Below are 15,118 nucleotides of genomic sequence, written 5' to 3'. Positions count from 1 at the left end.
GGCTTAGTCAGGTACAAATTCCGTCTTTCAGTATGAACGCCTCCTGAACGCAGCTCAACAGGTCCAACCCAAAGCTGTAATTGTGGTATTTCGTTGTCATAGAGTCTTGTATACTGACCAGGGGAATGAATTATCGTGTGTAGCCGTGTTAAATCTTTTCTGTATTGTGCCGAAGCTGGGGTAACGCCGCATTTGCTTGTTGGCTGGGGGCAATTTCACTTGCAGCGTTCATGCTCTACTCAAAGCCTTAACAATGGATCCGACGCGGATAAGCACAGGCGCAGACACAGGACCCTACATCATGGAGACGCGATTCGAGCTTATTGATGAGGACATCAAAAGTGAGAGCGCGGTGAATTCGCCCGCTCCACTTCACTCTGATGCCCTCCCAGCCTTCAAATCCTCGACTCCCTTGCCCTCCACAGAAACTGCAGAGACCACAGATCCAGCACCCTCGATGGCAGGTTCAACATCCGCAGCGAAGAAGAAGAAGGGCACAGCCTCTACTGTCAAAAAGCCTTCAAAACGCCCAAAATCCGTACGGGACCCTAAGAAGCCCAAGTCAGCCAGATCGACGGTGGGCAGTGAAGCCAACAGTACCGCGGCTGAGGATGCATCCGACGAAGATGACGAGTCTGACAATGGACCATACTGCATCTGCAGAGGACCAGACGACCACCGCTGGATGATTTGCTGCGAGAGATGTGAAGACTGGTTCCACGGAGAGTGCGTGCACCTGGCCAAGGATGTTGGAGAGAGCCTCATTGAAAAGTTCATCTGTCCAAACTGCACGACAGACAACTTGATGACGATCTACAAGAAAACATGCACGCTCGGCTCATGTCGAAAGGCGGCTCGTCTAACACACAGTCCGCCAAGCGTCTTCTGTTCGGATGAGCATGCTCAGATATGGTGGGAGCGCATGCTGAGCAAGTTGCCCAAGGCCAGGACAAAGGCTGCGCTGAGCGACGAGCTGTCTCAGGAAGAATTCATGGCACTGTTAAGTAGCGACCTTGCCACTATCGATGGAGATGGATCATGGACTTTAAGGGCGCCGTTTTCAGGCAAGCCGTCTGAGATGAATGGAGACGAGACAGGTAAATATTGATACGAATGGCTTTTATAAGCAGTTTTTTCCCATTCCTGCTAACAACTCTCCCAGCAGCTGAAGAGCGTCTCGCTCAGATTCTAACAGAGGAAGAGAAGGAATATCTGGACAAAAAGGCAAACGCTCGATTCAAATTAGCAGAGGAGACTCTCCTATGCCAAAAGATGATGACGCTGGTCGAAATGGTCCAAGAACGCCGCCGAGCAGCCATCAGCGCCGGCCGAATCGGAGAGGACATTTGCGGCTACGACAATAGACTAGACTCTATTTGTGCGCGAGACGCATTTGCTGCCTTTGTCAAATCTCCCGAAGGCGAGGTCATCTTCCAAGCGTCAAAGGTCGACGACCCGCTTGGAGAAGGCGACGAGGTCAGGGGCATGTGCGAGCGAAAGCGGTGCAAGATCCACAGTGGCTGGCATAAGATGCTGCTCCTTGCTGTTAAGCACCAGATCAAGGAGATGGCGGATCAGGCGGCGGAAGTTGGGGAAGATGAACGAATACTTCGGGAGGCTGCTGAGGAGAGATGGAGGAGGAGACAGGCTGAGAAGAACTGGGTTGAGGTGATTGAGGATTGAAGATGAGGTTCAGCCAGGGAACAATTTCTACGGAAGGATATCAAGTCGGGATATAGGAGTTTTGGGCGTTTGAGGCGATGAATAACACAGTCTGATGAAGCATCTGTTTCCTGGTCTGCCGGTTGCAGGACATTCCCATATAGCGTACTAATACAAGATGATGTTAGTGCTGGCTGATGCCATATAGAGCTCTCCTACATTTTCCATTTGACATGGATTCATATTCGCTGCAATAACACTACAAGAGTCTATACTTCCTTTCGCTATTAATCTCAATCAAAACAAAGAATCAGCCCTTTCACCTGGCATGTAAAAATAGCAGCAAGCTTAAAGCTGCTACTAGTGACCACTGAAGGTGAGCACTCTCAATTTGGTGGGGTTCCAAGCCAATGGCGGGGGAGGGGTCAAAGGCGAAAAAAAAAAAATCCTACCAGCATCAAGAAGCCCGAAGATTTTGCTTATCAAGCAGAAGTGACGTCTTGTCCCAACTGAAGAAACAGCTGATTCTTCTTCCGGAATCCGAGATTCTTCTACTCGTTTTCGTTTGACCGTCGATTTTCTTTCTTTATTTATACCCTCTGTCAAACAGCGACCGAGCTGTCCTCTCCTTTTGCATCTGTTACTACCTCCCATTCTACTTTTGTCCTCCCGTCGCATCGCAAAAATGTCTGCTCCTAACCGCCCCGAGGACGAGATCGACGACGACCTCCTCGATGCTGAGGATGTGGGAGAAGAGGTCGCCAACGACGATGACCTCGCCATGGACTCCGACAATGAGGAGCTGATCCTCCAAAACGACTCGATTGCCTTCTTCGACCTGCCCCAAGACTCTCTCTTCACCATCGCGCAACACCCAGTTCACCCTTCGCTCATCGCTGTTGGCGGTTCCGCCGGTGAAGCCGACAATGCTCCTGGAGCTGGCTGGCTCTTTGATGCTTCCGCTGCCCAGTCGCGCCCTGTGCTCCCCGCGAGCTACGCCAGCGATCCTTCTGCCCAGCCTCAGACGACTCAGCTCGAGAGCCTGTATTCTCTACAGGGCCACACAGACTCCATCAATGCCCTAGCCTGGACTCTTCCTCAGGGCGAGGTCCTTGTCAGCGCAGGCCTGGACGGCAGGGTTAAAGCCTGGAAGACGGATGTGCAACCCTCTACGGGCGTCAAGGTCACTCTCCTCGGAGAGGCGCAAGAGGTCGAAGAGATCAACTGGGTTGCGCCCTGCCCTTCGCCATCAAATCCCAACACCATCGCCCTCGGTGCCAACGACGGCTCCGTCTGGGTCTACACAATTGATCCCTCCGACTCCTCCAACCCCCTCCAGATCGTCCAGTCCTACTTCTTGCACACTGCTTCCTGCACAGCCGGAGCTTGGACACCGGATGGACAGCTACTGGCTACCGTTTCCGAAGACGGCAGCTTATACGTCTGGGATGTGTGGGGACTTGCTGCTGCACAGGGCCTTACCAACGACAACGGCCAGACGGCTGTGTCACTGACGCCCGAGGATCAGCGATTCGAGGTCGAGGGCGGTCTGTACTCCATTGCCATTGATCCCAAGGGCGCATTCCTCGCTACCGGCGGTGCTGGCGGCGCTATCAAGATTGTCTCTCTTCCCCGTCTCACAGCTGCCGCACCCGCAAGGTCAGCTCGAGGCGGCAAGTCTGCCGCCGACCCTACCACTGGTGGACAGATTCTGGCCTCACTTCACAGCCAGACTGACAGCATCGAGACGATTGCCCTGTCAGTTGCATCAACGAACCCTCCCACCACCCTTCTGGCAGCTGGCTCTGTAGACGGCTCCATCACCGTATTCGACGCAACCCGTCGCTTTGCTATCCGAAAGAACCTCGTCGGTGCTCATGAGGAGCACTCCGTCGTCAAGGTCGAGTTTGTGCCCAACTCATGGCTGCTCACAAGCTGCGGCATGGACGGTGTTGTTCGACGATGGGACCTGCGAGCCAGCGGTGCTACTGGCGGCCCTGAGGGAGGAAGCTCTGGCTTGCTGAAGGAGTGGAGGGGCCACAGAGGCGACGGTGAGGGAGGTGGTGTCTTGGGTTTCGTGCAGGGACAGACTGGCGAGAGATTGGTGACGGCTGGTGATGATGGTGTTTCATTGGTTTTCGAAGCATAAATGAGGTATAGAAGCAATGGTAGAGACGGAGAGGGTATGAATGAAAAATAGCCTGCCTACCACCCTGGCGGCTTTGGATACCAGTTTTTATTTTTCCTTGGCTACTTTCTTTTTTTATCTCCCCATCTTAATAAGTGATATTTATGAGTTCACGTCCCAAAAGTGCTTAACCAGTGTCAACCAGACTGAGTAATAAGCATCCAATCTAGCTTGTGGAAGGTCTCTGAGCGTTGAAACATGAGCCTCATCACTGAAAAATCAAGAATAAAAAATTACCTATTTGCATAAAAGAATCTTCTCATCTAGCTTAGAATTATATGTGAGTGCATCTACCTACTCATACATATAAAATGTCATGCATCCCAAAGCTTCCAAGAGCTGATGTCGCCTTATCGATTGTGTCCGGGGTTACTTTGTTCCCACAGCTCCAGAGTGGGGGCTGGCCTAAGCCGGGATTACATACGCTGAGGACGTCAGGCAGGTGCCTCTTGCGTTACCCACAGCAGCCTCGCCAATCATTATCAGACCAACCAACCCTCCCACCTGAGTTGAATCGTTTGCAAAGCATCATCGAGTCGACTTTGGATCTTCAATTCCCGACCGGCGACTCCCAGATCCCGAATACGACACGCACCTCCAGCATCACCTTCTAGCCGCCGAGTCGACGCAGCACGCCACAATGTCCGAGGCAACCCTCAAGCCCGAGAAGGACTTCTCCAAGGAGGTTGACCAGCAGCTCCCAGAGGCTGAGAGCCTGGCCAAGGTATGATTCTCCTTGCTGGAGACGTATCTGTGGCTTGTATAAGTTAACGTGTTTGAGCAGACCAACCTCCAGGGCGCAATCGAGAAGCTTGCCGCTCTTGAGAAGCAAACCCGCCAAGTAAGCCAACCTACACCAGCTCTAGCTTCCAAAGCTCCCCTGACACTTCGATAGGCCTCGGATCTCGCCTCAACATCCCGAATCCTCGTGGCAATCGTCACATTATGCAAAAATGCCGGCGACTGGAGCTTAATGAACGACCAAACGCTGGTCCTGTCGAAGAAGCACAGCCAGCTCAAGCAGGCCATCACCAAGATGGTCCAGACCGTTGTCGGATTCCTCGATGACACTCCCGATCTAAAGACGAAGCTCTCCGTCATTGAGACGCTGCGAACGGTCACTGAAGGAAAAATCTTTGTCGAAGTCGAGCGCGCTCGTGTCACCAAGATCCTCTCCGACATCAAGAAGCAGCAGGGCGACGTCAAGGCAGCCACAGAGATCCTGTGCGAGCTGCAGGTGGAAACATTTGGCTCCATGGACCGACGAGAGAAGACAGAGTTCATCCTAGCCCAAGTTGCGCTCTGCATTGAGAGCGGTGACTGGACACAGGCGGCCATTCTGGGCCGAAAGATTAGCACAAGATACCTGGCGCGAAAGCCCAAGAAGACGGCCGAGCAGCTGGAAAAGGAACAGAAGGAGCGTGAGAAGAAGAAGGCCCGCGGGGAGGAAGTCCCAGAGGAAAAGGAGGATGATACAACGGATCTGAAGCTGGCCTACTATGAGCAACAGATTACACTGGCGAAGCATGAAGACAAATACCTGGACGCATGCAAGAACTACCGCCAGGTTCTTGATACTGAGGCTGTCGAAGAAGACGCCGCCAAACTTCGCCCTGTAAGCCTGCGCTTCGGTTCCGTTATACCACCCTTGTTTCAGATGCTAATATCTTGTCATGGCAGGTTCTCCAACGCATCATCTACTTTGTAATCCTTGCTCCATACGACAACGAACAACACGACCTCCTTCAGCGCATACACAGAGACTCCCGAAACTCTCAAGTTTCTGAGGATGCTGAGCTTCTCCGGCTCTTTACAGTCCACGAGCTGATGCGGTGGCCCGAAATCGCCAAGAGATTCGGCCCGCATCTGTGCGGTACCGACGTCTTTGACGCTCAGCCCGGCCAGTCTGCAGACGAAAAGGCCAACCAGCGGTGGGAGGACTTGCGCAAGCGCGTTATCGAGCACAACGTTCGGGTCATTGCCAAGTACTACACTCGCATCCAGATGAGTCGCCTTACCGAGCTCCTTGACCTTGCGGAGGATGAGACAGAGAAGTACATTAGTGAATTGGTCACCTCCAAGACTGTGTACGCCAAGATCGACCGACCGGCACGAATCGTCAGCTTCGCCAAGCCTAGAGACGCAGACGATGTCCTGAACGAGTGGAGCCACAACATGAAGAGCTTGCTGGGGCTCTTGGAGAGGATCGACCACCTCATTACCAAGGAGGAGATGATGGCACGCATCCAGCCAACGGGATCTAAATAGACGGCTGATTGGGAGGCAGGGGTCGGCATGGCGCATTGAAAAGGAGCAATATTACAATGAATACTTGCGGGCACGGCTTTGGTGGGGATTTCACAGCTTGTAATGATACAGCTTAGATAGTCCTCGGAAGGAAATCTGAGGTTATGTAACGCTTATGCGATGCTTGTGTCTATGTCCTTTTTATTTCCATCGTAGCTTGCCTTGCTAAACTAAACAAACAAATCACTCTAATAAGTCTAGGGTTCTAGTTTCGTGTCTATCGCTCAATGATTCCATCTCTTCTCGAGTTCTTCTGCTTCTTTATAAACTTGCCTTCTACTCGGTGGCACTCGCGTGGTTCTTGATAAATCCAGCCAGGGGCATGACCCATTCCTTGGACACAGGGACGTGATGGCCACCAGGATGAACCACAACAAGAGGCTCCTCACACCGATCCACCAATGCCTGGCTTCGGCTCTCATCGACGACAGTGTCCAAGCTACCAATGTAGTGAAGTGTCGGCGTCTTGATCTTGGGCTCATACAGCCACTCCAGATCAGGAATGCCAGCGTAAAAGCCAGAATACGAAATGGCAAACTTGACCGGCTGGCCACCATTCGCCTCTCTCAGCTTCCGAGCCCAGTCTCCCTTTGGACCATCCAGGACAGACCTTGAGGGCTCCAGAGCGGCAGCAACAAAGGCCGCCATGGCACCGCCCTGACTGAACCCACAGACACCGTCGATACCGCCGGCCTCACGAATGGAATCGGCAATGACGGCCATGCCCTCGTCAAAGAGGCGGTACGTGCTGGTGGCATCGTCTTTGCGGAACCAGGCCCAGGTGTCGGGGAGTTCGTCGTCAGCGGAAGAAGGGGCGTCGCCGCCTTGGGACTTGAAGCCGGGGATGTCGGTGGGGAGGAGGCGGTTGGGGCCTGTTGGGTAGGAGAGCACGGGGAGGAGGGAGATTGGGGCGAGGGTTTTGGCGAGGAGTTTTTCCATGGCGCGGGTTTTTGCGCGGAAGAGGGCGCCGGATTGTGTGTAGCCTTTTTTTTTTTTATATCGTGTTAGTGTTTGGGTTTTGATATGAGAGTTTGGATGTGATATGAGATGAGATGGGAGTGAGTTAAGACTGTTGAGATATATGGGCATGAAGATAGGATGACGGAAGTATTCTGTACAAAGAGAGATTAACAAATGAAGTTATACATACCGTGAATCATTAATATCTTAACCTCCTTCTTTGCGCCATTCTTCTGAGCCTGCTGTTCAGGCCGAGGCGTGCCAATCGGCGTGGACGCTGAAGACATTGCGCGGAGAGTGAAAGCTGATGTACGGGTGGTATACGATGAACGAAACGCAAGAAATAAAGACGGCGGTCTAGATTTGCAAGATTTGAACAAAAAAGATTGCATCTAAAGGGATGTAAGTGAGTGTGTGAGCGAAAAGATGTGAGTTGGGTGACTGTATATCTCAAGTTGGAGGGATTGATTGACTTAGTAATCCGTGGCTGACGAGGGAAAAAACTAGAAGTTCTGTAGCGTAGCGCCGTGTTTGGGATGCCGAGATAAGCTCGGAGGGAGGGACGGATGTGCAATTGGCTGGTTTGTATGGCTTTGGATGACAGAGTGATTGAGAGCTCTATTTGTGTGTTTTATGCACTTGTTGTTCTGATGCAAGACAATTTGGTTTATATTGTATCTTATATATGAGTTTAGTGTGCGATTTAAAAGCTGAAGCACATCATAGGGTAACCTTGATATCAAAGTAAGACATTTCACATATGCAGTTCCAAGCTGTCCAACACTCGTTTTCTCTCGTAATTTGTATGAGCACAGGGGAATGATGCTCTCGCAATTTCACAGATTTCCACATCATACCTGCAATATCACAGCTCATAGCAATTGTTGCTTGTTCATCACAAAGGTCTATTCAGCCCTGAATGCGAGTCTATGATACAGTGCAGCGAGACTGTCGCGCTACATGCTCTCGAGCCATCCGAGTATATATCCCTTCCTCCACCAACTTCCTTCGCAATCCATTTTTTCCTTTTTATGCGGTTTAGTGAGCCTTGGGGGCCGCCTTGGCGTTGGGGTTGCGAGGGTCGTTCTTCCACTCGTCGGCTGTGCAAATAGCGTCAGTCATCAGTCAGGTTCCAGCAGAGGAGGTTCGAGGGAAGGGCGCATACAGGCCATCATGGCGTTCTGGGCAGAGTTGGCGCCATAAGCAATAACCAGGCCTGGGAGATTTTCAATGTTAGTCGAGACTCGTTTTCGCCCACAACCAATACCAGCAAAGTCCCGGCGCAATCGGCACATAGTCGACGCAGACATCGGTTTCCAAATCGATCGAGGATTGTTCGCAAGAATTACATACCGGCGGCAAAGAAAGGCCAGTAAGGCTTCACTGCAGGGCGAATTGTCAGTCCCAACATCATTTTCAGAGAGGAATTGCCGGCGCGGGGGACGTACGGAAAGGAGCCGGGAACTTCTTGAAGGGGACGACGCCGAACCAAGACATGATGGCGGTATTGCGGAGGTCGTGCGAGGGAGCGGTTGAGTGAGGACGGGGGTGGACGAAGTTGGCTGGTGAAGTCTTCAAAACGAGCCTTTTTCCCTTTAGTCCAACCAGAGGCTTCGGAGCAGCGATTCCAACGGTAGCCGAACAAGGATGTTCTGCCTAAGGCATTCAATCGACCGGCCGAAAGGTACCTGTTATGATGTACTCTGTAAAATCACATGAGTTATCACGTGATATATGGATTACCTAAGTCTTTCTCTTTGTCTGCTCCACAGTACCACTAGTGTGACATCATGTCCCCCAATCCTGCTTTGTGCCTGTTCTTCTCCGCACCGAAAAGCGGAGTGGCAGCGTCCTTCGTAGCTTTCCCCAGGTTTCGACTTGGACTTGGACTTGGACTTGTACAGGTACTCAGAACTCTCTCATTCCTGTATCGCCGCCATCCAAGCCTCAAGCCTCAAGATCACACAAACAAACAACCAGCCATCAACCAAGAATCCCATCTCGCCCAATTGCATCCCCTCTTAATCTATTTGTCCGCCCACAACCGCCCGGCTGCACACACTCACAGCCTCGCACCAATCGCCGCCATCCAATTAACCCGAAGCGACCCCCATCGGGCATCTCAATAGTGCGGGGTGAAGCTCCCTTGCTGCAACGTGCCTCTTCTTGGCTGCTCGGAGCTCTTCGACTCTGCCTCTCCAACCGCGCCAAATTAACACAGTATCCAATCGGCCCTTAAGCCTGCCCTCCATCACAGCTGCCTGTCTTGTGTCTTCCGCCACTCAAACTGCTCTCTGCTCTCTACTCCCTGCTTTGTCGCAAAAGACCTTGCCGCTTCTTATCAGCAACCAAGACATTCGGACTTAATTCTCTGGCCTGTGCCTTGAACGCTCTAGGCTGCAGCTCTAGAGAGTTTTTGTCTTTGCCTTTGGCCTTGTCTGAAGCTTCAACTTCTTGCCTTGCGTCTTGTGCGAAACCCACCACAACGTCATTATGCTTGCTCAGAGGTTGTCTCGCCGTGCCGCCGCCGCAGCTCCGCGTGCTGGCGTGCGGGCTCTGGCTACAACAGCCTTGAGACAGAAGCATACACCGTCGATGGGCGACATCAACCCCACGGCGGGGTCGGTTGAAACCTTCAACGAGAAGCAGAGAGCATTCAGAGAGCAGCTGGTGGAAGCGCAGAAGGAACGGGGAGCTCGTGCGTTTGGATCCCAGAACTTGCCTGACCCTGTCAACCCTGACCAAAGCTCATCTGAAACTACTGCAGGAGCTACAGCCTCGGCCACGAGCGGCGAGCCTGATCGTAAGCAGGGGCCGCTAACGAACCTCATCTATGGCACCAAGGAAGGCAGAGAGATGGAGGCCCAGATGGAGGCCAGCTTTAGCCAGGTCCTGGCTAGAGGAAAATATGTTCACTCCATTGTGTTCCACGAAGTCCAGCCGGATAAGGTGGACGAGTATGTCAAGCTCACGGGTGAATTCTACCCCAAGATGGCCAATACGCCCGAGAATAAGGTTCATCTGGTCGGAAGTTGGCGAACAGAAGTCGGCGACTGCGACACCTTTGGTAGGATAGCTCCGCGCGCACTTTGCTCATTGAAACCCCCAACTGATCTTTTCCCCTTACAGTGCACATTTGGGAGTACCAGCGGTACGAGGGTTACCACGAATCCCGACACTCCATCTCCCACCACCCCGACTTTGCCGATTTCAACACGAAGCTCAGCAAGTTGATCAAGTCCAAGAAGATTTCCCTGATGCAAGAGTTTTCCTTCTGGCCCACCACTCCCCCGCGCGAGTTGGGAGGTGTGTTTGAGCTTCGATCATATACTCTCCACCCCGGCAACCTGCTGGAGTGGGAGACTCACTGGAGAAGAGGCCTCAAGGCCCGAAGGGAGGTCATGGAAGGCGTTGGAGCCTGGTTCGTCCAGATTGGAGAGCTCAACACGGTCCACCATCTCTGGCAGTTTGCCAACCTGGAGGAGCGAAGGGCCCGCCGAGAAAAGAGCTGGTCGGTTGAGGGCTGGAGCGATACAGTGCACAAGACGGTGCCTCTGATCCAGTCCATGCAATCCAGGATCCTCATCCCCATGCCCTGGTCACCTGTACGATAAACTCTGTTTATTCTGCTTTGCAATTAGTTTTCAGTGCGTTGGATTTCAAGATTGAGTTGTCTATTTGGCGGCGTCAAAGGTGGCTTTCATGTAGGAGGAGTTGTATATTGTATATACAAGAGAATGGCATGACGAGAGCATCATATATGTAAAGTTTTCTTCTTTTCTTTCAATTTAAACAGATCATCTATAGCTCAGTTCGCCTCTCGAATTGTGACTGCCAAGATCGAGCCGGGACAAAGATTTACATTGAGGGGTATTTGCATGTGTATGCTGCCAATCGATCCAGAAATGTCCTTGAAATGACGGTTACGTATGTACAAATCATCGCTAATATAATCCATCATGATGCTCAAGAGTACTGGCCACTACGTGTACGTCTTCAACTGCACGCTCATGACGGCATCCAAGTTCCGCCGCGCCTGGTCCAGCATAATGTTCAGATATCCTAGTTTTGAATAGAGCGATATGAGGCTGGGATCCGCGCTCTCCACCCGGACCTTTTCCCGCACATAGACTTCTTCCAGCTGAGAATTTGAAACCGTCCTCGTAATGGGAGGCTGAATGCTGTGATTGGCGGCCAACCGCCGTGTATCGGACATGTCATCTCCCCCGGGCTTGTACTTGAACACAATGTCGGCCTCGTCGTGCTCGAGGCGTCGATACGTGCCGATAGCGAGACCGAGCTTCGTGCCGAAATGGACGGGCGCGTCGACGGGTTCGAGGGCGCGCATGACGAGCACGATGCTGCATTCCTGCAGGGTGACGTAGAAGCTAAAATTTTGCGTCAGGGGAGGCGAAAAGTGCGATGATGGACAGGACTGCGTGGTCCAATTCGTGTCTAGCTCGTTCAAGGGCGGTCCCTTGAGGAGTACGATGGAGTTGGAGATGGAGTCGGCGAGGAGGCGCAGCCCTGAGGAGAGGGCTTGCGCTTGGTTGGCGGTAGATGATGAGGCGTCGGTGTCGGCGTCTGATGACTTGCTGTTGGATAGGAGAAGGCCGAGGAGGTCGATGGATTCGGTTAGATGCGTATGGAGGGTGTCGAGTGCGTGTATGTGGATGGGGAATGCTTGCGAGAGGGTGAGTGTCTGTTGCGCAATGGTTCGAAATTGGAGACCGAGAGACTTGAAGGAGCAAATTGTGTGTCAGTAATGCCATTTCTGTGCCACATGTTTACGGGTAGTATCCTATTTACCCCCTTGACGATGCGCGTGCCGACCCGAGTGATGGTGCCCTTGACTCGCTCGTTGCGCGGCGTGCTCATCACCAGAGTGCTGCCAGGATCAACCGGCGCCAACAGCGCGTAGCAGTCCTCCAGGCCATGCTTGAGGTCCTCGCAGGTCTGGAGAGTCCTCGCGACTATCCAAGCCAGCTCGCGTTTCTTGAAAGATATCAGCATTCTTGCGTTTCTCTCCCCCGTTTGCCTGTTCAGCTCAGCTTGCGCGCGCCATCAAACTACCGACCTGGGCTTCAGCGACTTTTATGCTGAGCTCCCCTGGGGATACGGGAGGCCAGATGTCCAGAGACATGGCTGTTCAGCGGTGGGTGTAAATGGTCGGAGCCTGGGATACAGGCAGCCATTCCTCTGAGAAGAGGCCAGTTTCGAGGTTGTTGAAGCTGGGAAACGAAAAGGCTCTAGAGTAATAGAAGATGGGCGGGATGACGTTCCTGGCAGTGCTATGGCTGGTTCGTTCGTGGTGGGGCCCAGGGCGATAACAGCTGCCGATAAGAAAAAGCGGGCTGGGCGAAGAACTAAGGTAAGAACAAGTGCCAGGCAGTCATGATTGATGAAAGTCTTCCTCTCATATTACCTTTTTTTGCGCGACAGAAGCTGGCAAAAGGGACGATTGTTGTCGCCTTAGTTGCGTCTCTATATTCATTCATTTTATAACTCATTCTTCTTCTCATTAATATTGGCAGTTCTCATTGAAACGTTTTTTCTTCTTCACTATCACTGTTGAGCCAAGCTTTTGAGAATCCGAAAAGGCTCTCTGAGGCCAATCACCACTCGCTTATCCGCCATGTCACAACAGGAAAACGCCTCGTCTGAACTGGTGCCTGGGGCGAACAACAAGATGGCCCCAATTCCCCAGGGTAGGCACATCACTGTTACCGGCACTTGAGGACACGGTTGAAGCTTTGAAACGTCTCTAACGGTCAGATTCTAGGCGCCAGGATTCAGAAGCGTCCCCTCACTCGACGCCAGCTCCCAGCGTCGTCTAAGACGCCCGTCATTTACGTGTCCTCAAATTCTCCCTTCATGTCTGTCGTGAAGCGGGCCAGGAAGTTCCTGGACAAGGACCTGCGTAGTAATACTTCTGCTGCCAAGAATGTATCCTTGCACGCGCGCGTTGAGGCGCTGAAGAGAGGCAGTGGCAGTGGGACGGCTCGTGGAGCTGTGGTGACAGTGATGGGCACAGGTAAAGCTATTGAAAAGACTCTAAACGTCGCCAGCTGGTTTCAGCAGCAAGGGGACTGTGTTGTCGAGATTAAAACACGAACCATCGGAACAGTAGACGATGTGGTTACGGGGGATGCAGACGACGCGTTTGGGGCCGACAACGAAAGCCGGTTGAGGAAGCTTAATTGCTTGGAAGTTGCCATCAGCTTGAAGTGAACGGTACACGGAACAGAAGCACTACGAGAAAGCACCAATGGCAAGATGGAGAAAGGGGGATCATCAGGTCTCGCTGCAGGATGACGTCTATTAGCGATACGCAAAGCAGTGAGCTCTTATGCAACCGCTGCAAGTATCTCGCTGACCAAACAAATCCCCAGCAGACAAGCAACATCAACAAACGAACATGAGCGAGGATGAGCACACGCTTATTATAATAACGCCGAACGCGCCGCCATCAAACAGGGAACACCTCACAGCACCCAACCCCACAGATGTCTCGAAAAAGCGTCAAATTAACAGGATTTCTTTCGCTTCGAACCTCCCCATGCCTAATTCCGTTACCGCCTCATTAAAAAAGAAAAGATGAAGAAAGAGGAGGCCCCGTACTCCGATACCGATGCAGGCCCATTACCGCCAAAACCAAAAGTAACCGATGCCGAAAGGAAAAATACTCCGGAAAGAAAAAACTCCACGCTTCAAACTCCGCAAATCTGCCGTCACACCGGGCGAGTCATCGTGATTCCGCCAAACCGTTGAGAAGAGAGAAAAGAAAAGAAAAAAAATGCAGTCCGCCGGCGCCGCCCTTCCCTATGCTTTGTGTCGTTGGTCTCGCAATAGCAAATTTTTTTCCAGAGAACTTCGGGTTATGCTTGTGGCATAATACGTCTTTTCCCGATAGATGGCCTTATGCTGCCTGTCTTCAAGTGAGGCGATAGGCGCTTTGATCACTAGTTAGCCTTGCTTGGGAAGCTAATCACGACATGATTGGGTGATTATCTACTCACTCGATAATGAGCTCTTCACCTCGCCACACACCACTGGCGACCCAGAGCCCACAGTTGACGAACTCGGCATAGCGCTTGTCTGCTGTTTTGACCGTGGCAAAGGTCCGAAAGCCGTATTGACGGGGATCAATGTTCTCCTTTGATTCCCGGGCGCTGAGCAGGGTATCGAGTACGTCACATGGACCCGACAGCGACCCTCGCGTACGCATCTCCAGCATGGCCGGAGGTTGGTCAGTAGTCTGCAGGACAAATGCGCCCTCAACAATGCGAATCGGACGAAAGCCCCGTGCCTGCCCGAGATCATATCCGCCGGCCTAACGATTTGTCAGCTGATTTTTTCATCCTCATTTTTTTGTGCATGTTATGTCCTGGCACGGGCCGGAAAGAGTTCGGGAAACCCAGGGTGCAATCATACCATGACTCGACCGTTGCCAAATGATCCGGACCACCTGCCTCCCTTGATGGTGGTGATCTCCTTTTGGACACGGTTCTCAATTCTGGAGGGCTCCGGATTGAGTGCGACGGCGATGCGAAAGTCAAACTCGAGAGTAGGCATGGCGAAGGAGACGCTCGGACAGGGAAAGTGCTCTAGCGAACGCTTGCAAGCTTCCTCTACGCTCCTGTACGAGGACAAGAGGTTGGATGTTAGCCAGTAATCGGAGCTCGGCCTGCGCTTCAAGGGCCTATCGCACTCGTCGGGGTTAAGCTGCGCGACGTACTTGCCCGTCACCGTGGCATCGCCTCCTTGATCCTGCTGAGGCTGCTGTGTCTGGTGCTGAGGGCTCGTCGCGGAGTTGCTCGGGCCGCCTAGCTTGGCGGGAAAGCCAAAGGTTGCGGTGATGCTCGTGTCCCACTCATCGGTACACCATTCGCGCTTGGTTCCACGGAACTGATGCTCGTCTTGAGGCAGACATGTTGACGCAGCGACCTCTGTCGGGGCCGTGGTGGTCGGGAGAGAGAGCGTCTCGGTATCGGTTGCCAT

At 52.6% G+C, this 15,118-nt stretch overlaps 9 protein-coding genes across 9 annotated transcripts; 5 read left to right on the top strand and 4 right to left on the bottom strand.

Annotated features, from left to right (window-relative positions):
* Positions 1 to 253: 253 nt before the first annotated feature.
* On the top strand, positions 254 to 1,683 carry T069G_07917 (PHD-finger domain-containing protein; the record flags this gene model as incomplete). The annotated part of the gene is made up of 2 exons (XM_056175127.1): positions 254 to 1,097; positions 1,196 to 1,683. 2 exons carry the CDS (start codon positions 254 to 256, stop codon positions 1,681 to 1,683), a joined length of 1,332 nt encoding a protein of 443 aa, XP_056026076.1.
* Positions 1,684 to 2,347: 664 nt separating this feature from the next.
* T069G_07916 (uncharacterized protein) lies at positions 2,348 to 3,811 on the top strand (the record flags this gene model as incomplete). The annotated part of the gene is made up of 1 exon (XM_056175126.1): positions 2,348 to 3,811. The coding sequence occupies one exon, from the start codon at positions 2,348 to 2,350 to the stop codon at positions 3,809 to 3,811; it is 1,464 nt and encodes a 487-aa protein (XP_056026075.1).
* A 679-nt stretch (positions 3,812 to 4,490) lies between these two features.
* Positions 4,491 to 6,118, top strand: T069G_07915 (PCI domain-containing protein; the record flags this gene model as incomplete). The annotated part of the gene is made up of 4 exons (XM_056175125.1): positions 4,491 to 4,574; positions 4,635 to 4,691; positions 4,746 to 5,465; positions 5,531 to 6,118. 4 exons carry the CDS (start codon positions 4,491 to 4,493, stop codon positions 6,116 to 6,118), a joined length of 1,449 nt encoding a protein of 482 aa, XP_056026074.1.
* Positions 6,119 to 6,433: 315 nt separating this feature from the next.
* On the bottom strand, positions 6,434 to 7,404 carry T069G_07914 (serine hydrolase (FSH1) domain-containing protein; the record flags this gene model as incomplete). Its single annotated transcript, XM_056175124.1, has 2 exons — positions 6,434 to 7,140; positions 7,308 to 7,404. 2 exons carry the CDS (start codon positions 7,402 to 7,404, stop codon positions 6,434 to 6,436), a joined length of 804 nt encoding a protein of 267 aa, XP_056026073.1.
* A 751-nt stretch (positions 7,405 to 8,155) lies between these two features.
* T069G_07913 (ATP synthase j chain domain-containing protein) lies at positions 8,156 to 8,614 on the bottom strand (the record flags this gene model as incomplete). The annotated part of the gene is made up of 4 exons (XM_056175123.1): positions 8,156 to 8,217; positions 8,283 to 8,333; positions 8,471 to 8,500; positions 8,566 to 8,614. The coding sequence occupies 4 exons, from the start codon at positions 8,612 to 8,614 to the stop codon at positions 8,156 to 8,158; spliced, it is 192 nt and encodes a 63-aa protein (XP_056026072.1).
* A 996-nt stretch (positions 8,615 to 9,610) lies between these two features.
* Positions 9,611 to 10,731, top strand: T069G_07912 (NIPSNAP domain-containing protein; the record flags this gene model as incomplete). Its single annotated transcript, XM_056175122.1, has 3 exons — positions 9,611 to 9,815; positions 9,885 to 10,184; positions 10,247 to 10,731. The coding sequence occupies 3 exons, from the start codon at positions 9,611 to 9,613 to the stop codon at positions 10,729 to 10,731; spliced, it is 990 nt and encodes a 329-aa protein (XP_056026071.1).
* Positions 10,732 to 11,099: 368 nt separating this feature from the next.
* On the bottom strand, positions 11,100 to 12,260 carry T069G_07911 (rogdi leucine zipper containing protein domain-containing protein; the record flags this gene model as incomplete). The annotated part of the gene is made up of 3 exons (XM_056175121.1): positions 11,100 to 11,855; positions 11,927 to 12,112; positions 12,195 to 12,260. 3 exons carry the CDS (start codon positions 12,258 to 12,260, stop codon positions 11,100 to 11,102), a joined length of 1,008 nt encoding a protein of 335 aa, XP_056026070.1.
* Positions 12,261 to 12,752: 492 nt separating this feature from the next.
* Positions 12,753 to 13,348, top strand: T069G_07910 (rpp20 subunit of nuclear RNase MRP and P domain-containing protein; the record flags this gene model as incomplete). Its single annotated transcript, XM_056175120.1, has 3 exons — positions 12,753 to 12,825; positions 12,900 to 13,040; positions 13,128 to 13,348. 3 exons carry the CDS (start codon positions 12,753 to 12,755, stop codon positions 13,346 to 13,348), a joined length of 435 nt encoding a protein of 144 aa, XP_056026069.1.
* Positions 13,349 to 14,132: 784 nt separating this feature from the next.
* Positions 14,133 to 15,118, bottom strand: T069G_07909 (uncharacterized protein; the record flags this gene model as incomplete). The annotated part of the gene is made up of 3 exons (XM_056175119.1): positions 14,133 to 14,450; positions 14,552 to 14,756; positions 14,856 to 15,118. The coding sequence occupies 3 exons, from the start codon at positions 15,116 to 15,118 to the stop codon at positions 14,133 to 14,135; spliced, it is 786 nt and encodes a 261-aa protein (XP_056026068.1).

The sequence above is a fragment of the Trichoderma breve genome, chromosome 5, assembly GCF_028502605.1.
Source record: "Trichoderma breve strain T069 chromosome 5, whole genome shotgun sequence".
NCBI classification, from domain to species: Eukaryota; Fungi; Ascomycota; class Sordariomycetes; order Hypocreales; family Hypocreaceae; genus Trichoderma; species Trichoderma breve.
Note: the sequence above shows the minus strand (reverse complement) of the source record. Positions and strands in the feature narration are given on the sequence as shown.